We start from the raw sequence: 7561 nt of genomic DNA on the forward strand, positions 1-7561 counted from the left end.
GCTCTTTGCTTCCCCCACCCCGCCCTGGCGGGCTGCTCTGGGAAGGGTGTGTGTGTGGGGAGGGTGTGTGTGGGTGGGGGGGCGCAGTTTGTTGTGGCTTCAGTCAGTGTATCGCTTGCAGGTGATGCCAGAGCGAGATAAGGGGTCGCCGGTCCTCCCCGAGCGCGCCGTCTGGACCGGTTTTTCGCGCGTCGACCGGAGGAACTGGACTGAACACAATTCACTGCAGATTTTTTTTGCCCCAAAGACAGTAAATGACCACCGATTGATCCCCGGCGACGTTATCGGTAGGAGAAAACGCCGGCAGATGGAGGAGGTGATAGGAAGCGAAGGAGGGGGCAGGGGGAGAGCCTCCGGGCTTCAGCTCAGGCTGGTCGGCCTGATATAGGTAGAACAGGACGGGCAGCATTCAGTGAACATTTGTTTTTCTTTAAAAGAAAAAAAAAGAAACTGCATTGTTTGCATTCCCTTCACCTTTCCCTAATCTGACATTAGACCTTCAGCTCGGATGGACCTCATCGCTTGGAATTAGGGGTAAAAAAAAATCTGCCTTTTTTGGATTTAAATTCCAGAGTTTTCCTTGTCAAAGACTGGCCATCGAGACACCTTCTGTATTCACCTTTTTATTGTTTCGATCAGTTCATCCCTTTACGAATCGCTCTCCTAACAATAAATAATATAACAATAATTTACTTTTTTTTTGTTCGTTGAGCTCAAACAGCCGGCAATCCTTCCTGTAAGGTTTTCTTTTTTTTATCTTTTACAACACGAATAAATTGCAGATTCTCATGCTCTGATCTTAAGACAAAGAGTCTGGAACAACCCAATAAATGTATCAAAATAAAAAATAAAAAAAATCTCATGTCGAAGAAACAAGACACAATATGATCACAATGTTATCGTAGAAGAAGAAGAGGAAGAAAAAAAGTCCTTCTGGGTGTTCGATACGTTTCCAAAAAACGGTTTCTTGGGGGTGAGTGGAGGGGCGGGGGGGTATATCCACAGAGAGGGTCTTCTATACAAGGTCCCTTTTTTCTTCTCCTCCATATCATGCATCGACTTGTTCATCTGCTTATTCTTAAATCTCCTGGAAGTCGGGAGTCCACGGGTACTGTTCTGCTTCGTTTCCACGTCAGGAAATTCAAAATTTTAAAAATTAAAAATAAAAAAAACACTCTCCTCTCTGTCTTGTTGGTGATGTGATGAGCTGGTCACATGCAAGGAGGGTCGGTGGGTGGAGGAGCCGGGGGGGGAGGAAGAGGAGGGGGGTCTGAGGGGAGGTCGGTCCCGGGATCATGCTGCAAATGTTTGATTTTTTTTTGTTTGTTTTTTTTTTTTTCTCCAGGCAGGGTGACTGTGTCGGTGATGGTGGCGTCGGTAGTTGGTTAGTTGGTTGGTTGGTTTGTTGGTTGGTTGGTGAAAGTCGACCGTTTCACGTCTCCACCGGGCTCGGTACCATACTGTTGGGGGTGTCCGGTAACTGGGAGGATAACGAAGTCACATCGCTGCCCGAGGAGTTTCCGAGAGACCCCGACTCCGAGAAAGACACCTGAGGGAGGGAGAACACCGTGTAAGCGTGCAAATGCATGGATGGATGGATGGATGGATCACACACACACACACACACCAGTTGCTGGAAGGCCGGCTGGTCCAGGTCGCTCTGCAGGGCGAACTCGCTCAGGGCCTTCCACGGAGGTTGGTATGTCTGTACCTCCACCGGATTCCCCTGCACCGTGCTCTCGTGTCTGATCGGACTCCCGGCCACGAGGGGCGTCCCCGTGAGGCCCTGTAGGTTCTGTGGAAGTGGGTTGGTGGGGGTTTAAGGAATTAAATGATTTTTCCCTGCGGTGCAAGAAAAGCACTCAGAAAACATCCAGATACGCACAACAAGCCATGGATCCAGAGGACGTTATTGTTATTATTTTATTTAAATGAATATGTATTAAGCCATACTCAAACCAAAGTAGTTGTTTCATTATTTATGGAAGTGAAGTTAAAACACAGAGCAGGATTTGATCCAACCGGAAAGCCTGCACAGTCTCACAGTGAGGAGGAGGAAGAGGCTTTGTGATCAAAATTATTATGGTATGTTTGCGATTTAACTGATTCGTTGATGGGGCCATGCGGGGTTGTTTAAAACACCAGAGAGACATGAGAAAGGAAAAAAAAATCGAGCGGCCAAACTTACGAAGATGCTTACAGTCTTATCACTGTGCTGCTGCTGCTGGAGCTGCTTGATGAGGAGCGACTTCTTCTTGTCTTTGCACCGTTTGTTCTGGAACCAGACCCGGATGACTCTGGGGCTGAGCCCGGTCATCTCCACCAGCTGCTCCTTCATCAGCGCGTCCGGTCGCGGGTTGGCGTTGTAGCAGGTCCGCAACGTGTGCAGCTGCTTCTCGTTCAACACCGTCCGGACCCGCGTCGTCTTCTCCGACTGCTTGTGGACATGGTTCCGGTGCGGGGCCTGCCGCACTGTCACCGGGTCTGCTACGGGCGGGGGCGGGGGTGGGGGATGGAGCAGAAACGGACGGTCAGATGAGAAGCACCGTCAGGGAACCAGACCCGTTTATTTTTTTTAAATCCTACCCCTCCCCACTCACACAAAGATAAAAACTCCTTAAATATTACACTGGAAAAAAACAATTGCTTTTTTTCCCGTGCCTCTCTTTTTACGCAGCAGTTGTATTACATTTCAAATAAAAACTGGGCCAAATAATACATCTGCGCATATCCGTGAACACTCGTATATTTAACAATTGCTTTTTTTTATGTTTTTATAATTATTTTAGCGAGAGGTTTAAAACACGCAAATAGCCGTATATCACGTCTGCAGCCTGTTTTCAGTTTATTATAATCCGTAACACAGTCACCGTAAAATTGCTTTTCTTTTCTTTTTTTGCACACCAAATTTTTTCCAGAACTCCCCGTTGCCTTCCCCCCATGTTTAGAGGCCTTTGTCATTTCCCCCGCTGCTGCATGAACTCTTTCTTCTAGTATAAAAAAAAATTAAAATGATTTTTTTGGCCCTCTCCGGGGCCTGCTGGCAGAAGCCTTGCAGGATGACAGCTCTGCACCTTCACTCACTCACTCACTCTCTCACTCACATCCCAGATTAGTCAGATAATGTCAGCGGAGCAGGTTAGTGCTAATGAGATTCATTATGAAATTGGCCTAAAGGAGAGGTCGCAGCGCGCGTTCACACGCCCCCTCACACACATACACACATACACACACAGCCTGACAAACCCAAACAAATACAAACATGATATCATGACAACCACGACAATGCTTGGACTTCCTTTAAAATCATTTTGAGACAAAAAAAACAGATTCATTTGAACCAATTTAATAGATCAATTATAAGATGAATTTCCACTGTTATTACAATTTATAATAATAATATGAGTAGCAGATGGTAATAATGATCTGACCTGCCAGGTGCAGCGGTCTGTTGGGGTGAATGTGACCGGGGCTGATGGGACTTCCGGCGGAGCCTCTCTCCAGCAGCAGGCTGTGGTCCGCCCGGCACAGCAGCTCGTCCTCCCGCAAAGAGAACTCATCCCCCGGGAGGAGCTGCCTGCTGCACACCGAGCACCGGAAACACTCGATGTGGTACACGTTGTCCCGGGCCCGCATCACCAAGTCGCTGCTGCTAAATCCCAGGTTGCATTTTGCGCATTTTATTCCAAACAGCCTGGAAATAATGAAAAAAAGTTCTATTAAAAACCCAGTATATATGTCTATATAGAAGAAAAAGGCAACCTTCCTGGTGAGTCCATGCTTATGTATTTGCGATGAATTTGGGAATATTTTAAGGCGCAATGAATACTTATTTAATCTTATCTTGTGATCAGCTGTTTTATATTTGGCCTTTTGTGATTTGTTTTTCTTCACGGTTCGTTATTGCTATGCATTGTGCAGCCATTTACTCAGTTTTACCGAAGTAATAACACAACTTTAAAATAGATATTTTCTTCTTTTTTTTTTCTAAAACAAGCACCCAGTCTCGGATTATTTACATGCACGTACCTTACATAATCTCTTTTGCAATAGGTTTTCCCGTCGCGGACGAAACAAGTGCAGGTCTCGTCCAGGTACTGGCTGCACTCAGCGCACTTCAGGCAGGCTGCGTGCCACTCCAGGTCTGGGGAGACTCTCAGTATGTACTGGTCATGGATCTGACTTCCACATCCGACGCACATCGCGAATCCTGGCTTCTCTGCGAACACAAACAGCGACTGTAAAAAAAAAAAAAAAAAACACCGGCACGCTGGAGAGAGGCGGGAAGATGTGTGTAGGGGGGCGAAAAAAAAAACCGGCCTATATGATTTTCCCCCCCCCACCTCCCAAAACAAAGCTGCTGCCCTTTAAATCCTAGGAAGCTGCAGCTCTGCGATTAATTTTTTTTCTTTTCTTTTTTTTAAATAAATTAAAAAAAAATGAAAATATGAACTACCAATTTGAATGAGTCAACAGGTAAATTAAAAAAAAAATCAAGGCATTATTATTATCATTATCATTATTATTACTATTTTGAAATAGCTCGGGTAGATCTGGTGGTCAAACCCGGCAAAACCCACCCACCCACTCACCCACCCACCCACGCCCCGAGCGCCTCGGCTCGCTACTTACTTTTGGAATGATCCCCCATATCACCCAAGAAAGAAGAGCTGAAAATAATATCCACCATACAGGACGGATGAACGGGGACGGACGTGGGCAGAAAACGGATGCGGGAGAGATGACCGGCCCCTTCGGCTGCCGCCCTCACAACTTGTGTCTCTCCGGACTGGAGGGGGGGCGACGAGGCTGCGGGGTCCCACGCGTGAGTCCGGTGACGTCATGACGTCCGGAGCCGGACTCGCCAATCGGCCAGCTGCGTCTATTTCTCTCAACCTGGAGGAATAAATCTGGTGGATATTTAAAGACCGAGCAGGTGGAGGAAGAGTGGGGTGGGAGTTTGGGGGGCGCGGGGTGGTGTTGGGTTTGGGGGGGGGGTCGTGATTCATTGGAGGAAAGATGAGGAAGAGGATAAAGTTGTTTTTTTTTTTTTTTGTTTTTTAAATGATAATATTGATGGAGGTATTTGCCTTTTACAAACACACTCACTTGAAAAACACACTACTTCTACTGACATCCCTGGGTTACACACTGGAAAGAAATCTTATGGATCAAAGATATGTTTTTTTTAGAAAATTACAGTAACTTGCTATTTTCTGCTCCTTGAGATTCGATTAAAAATATATCTTCAATGAAAATAAGTTTTTTAAGACGTCGAAACGTTTTACGAGCATCACGAGCGTGGTGTTATTTTTCATCTTCCAAGAAAATGATTTTTGAAATGCGTTTTTTTAAAGCAGGCAATAGAGAACACATTTTTTATTTCCAATGTATTTAATTTTATTTACTTATTTACTCGCTCGTTAATTCATAATAATAATAATAATTAATAATAATAATTATTATTAGTATCATCATTATTATTACATTGGTCCTTGTTTATTTGTTTTGGAGCACGAATTCAGTCGAATGAGTAATCAGGACACCATGGTTTACTCATACATGCGAGAAGGCCATCTACTGGAGAAAAGTGTAAACTACACTTGGTGTGGAAAGTTTATTTGAGTGTCAATTATCGCGTCACGGAATCCTTCGAAGTTTCCAATTTTTTCAGTTTCAAAATTCCGATTTTCAGAATTCTCTCTTTACATTCAATACATAGTTATTCCTAACAAGGGATGCAATTACACGGGATGTAATTGTAACTCCCCAAGGGATGCGATTAATCTGCATATCAACACATATTTCAGAGCTCATTCTAAGAACTCACCAAAACACACTTTGGATAACCGTTCATGTATGTTTACTTCGTTGAGATGTATAAGTAGTTTATGGTTAAACCCAGGTTGATGTTGACAGTAACAGCATCTGATAAAATCTAAACTATAAGAGGTGCTAATTTGGCAGGCAGCATTGTCTTACTGTAGTATTTTTTGTTGTGTGTTTAGTCACAAAAATATGAAGGCATTTTAATATTGTGGATTATGATGTCATGTTCATTTTCAACCTTTGTTTCATTGCAATAGTACTGCATTATGCCATACAGCATATAAGTGGACAGTGTTTCAATGACCGTCTCAAAAGCAGAATTCAAGAAGGTATCATGTGTAAAATATCCACCAAGTAAAGTAACTGAAATGGTCAAATACAGTGAAATTAAAAGGGGTACATTTCTGAAACATACTACAGCCAAAAGATAGAAAAAAAATACACACTCAAATGTACTTAATCTACATCACTGCGCCTCCACCATCTAAATCTCCATCAGAAGCCCTGGCAGTTGCTTCAAAAAAATAATAATCTGAATCAATAATTTAGTGTCTGAGCATTTTCAAGTAATTAATCTGCCAGTTGTTGTTTTAATGGATAGATAGATAGATAGATAGATAGATAGATAGATAGATAGATAGATAGATAGATAGATAGATAGATAGATAGATAGATAGATAGATAGATAGATAGATAGATAGATAGATTTACAGGCTCAGGTTAAACATTTTAGTCACAGTGCTTGGCTGTGGGTGAACCATCTGTTATACTCATTGGTGAGTTAATTGTCTTGGTGTCTTACATGTTGGCGTGACGGCAATCAGTCGCCGGGCTGGTTAGTGTTTCCACCATCCGATCCCCTGTGGTGAATACTTTTGTACTGTGACACACTTTGTTGATTAAACAGCATTTCACTGTCAGGACAGACACTTGTTCCAATGATTGAATGAAGGTGATTGGATGTCAGGCCGAACTTGCAGGACGATTTTTGCTTGAGATCCAGGATGGATCAAAGACAATATGATCCATGCAGAGTTGGTGTACATATATCGCACACCTTGTAGCTTTCTTTTTATTTATTCATTATTCTTCTCTGTTGGAGGAGGGATGGAATTCATCTGCTCAACTTCAATTCACGCCAGGAAGAGGGCATGAGGTGTTGCTTTGCAGGAAGTGCTTGCGGTTGCTGGTGGAAGATCTGCACTGTCAAGCAGGTCGAAAAGCCATAGAGTGATGTAAAGATTATGTTTTAGCTTTTAATACCAACAATTAATTAAGATAAAATCGATCTTAAAAATGTTGAAATCCTTCAAAGACAAATGACTTCATATTTTTAAAAGCCAGTCAAAGGTTCTCACTTTCACTTACCTTAGTGTCCAAACACAGTTTAAATGAATGGCCTTTTTTTAAGATACCGCTTGAATTAATAACATAAAAAGGTAAATACCAGAGCTGTTGCAATGGGCATTACCTACAGGTACATAACATATAAGTTAACCAATTTCTGTGTTAGATTATGCATGCTGTCATTTTTATTTGTTATTATGATTTGGTCCTTTGCCTTATAAATCTAATCTTTTGCACAGAGAAATAATTGATTTTACACATCTGTTCTACTCCTGCTTTAACATCCTACATATAAACCAAGCTAACTGAGAAGAACCGTTCTCTGTCATTCTAATGTATTCATATGAGGTGCTTAGGCATACATAAAAAATAGGCTCAGCATTAT

At 42.8% G+C, this 7561-nt stretch overlaps 1 protein-coding gene across 4 annotated transcripts; it reads right to left on the minus strand.

Annotated features, from left to right (window-relative positions):
- Positions 1-610: 610 nt before the first annotated feature.
- Positions 611-4797, minus strand: LOC147217962 (insulin gene enhancer protein ISL-3). Of its 4 annotated transcripts, none has more exons than XM_086175170.1 (6): positions 4633-4797; positions 4030-4219; positions 3432-3694; positions 2201-2487; positions 1628-1795; positions 611-1549 (listed from the first exon to the last, which is right to left on the minus strand). In XM_086175170.1, exons 1-6 carry the CDS (start codon positions 4688-4690, stop codon positions 1433-1435), a joined length of 1083 nt encoding a protein of 360 aa, XP_086031296.1. In that variant the 5' UTR covers positions 4691-4797; the 3' UTR covers positions 611-1432. The 4 variants fall into 4 exon arrangements, with proteins under 4 accessions (XP_086031296.1, XP_086031294.1, XP_086031297.1 ...); XM_086175168.1 differs by having other exon boundaries at positions 2189-2487; XM_086175171.1 differs by having other exon boundaries at positions 2201-2484; positions 4633-4796.
- Positions 4798-7561: the final 2764 nt, after the last annotated feature.

The sequence above is a fragment of the Fistularia commersonii genome, chromosome 27 (assembly GCF_037954325.1).
Source record: "Fistularia commersonii isolate RoL2024-O1a breed Wild chromosome 27, RoL_Fcom_v1.0, whole genome shotgun sequence".
Classification (NCBI taxonomy): domain Eukaryota; kingdom Metazoa; phylum Chordata; class Actinopteri; order Syngnathiformes; family Fistulariidae; genus Fistularia; species Fistularia commersonii.

Excerpts from the sequence above, each read along its gene's own strand:
- LOC147217962 (XM_086175168.1), bottom strand. The coding sequence starts at position 4,690 with ATGGTGGATATTATTTTCAGCTCTTCTTTCTTGGGTGATATGGGGGAT. Across the intron at positions 1,796-2,188 it reads ATAAGACTGTAAGCATCTTC|AACCTACAGGGCCTCACGGG; the intron begins GTAAGTTTGGCC and ends CCACTTCCACAG. Across the intron at positions 1,550-1,627 it reads AGCCGGCCTTCCAGCAACTG|GTGTCTTTCTCGGAGTCGGG; the intron begins GTGTGTGTGTGT and ends TCCCTCCCTCAG.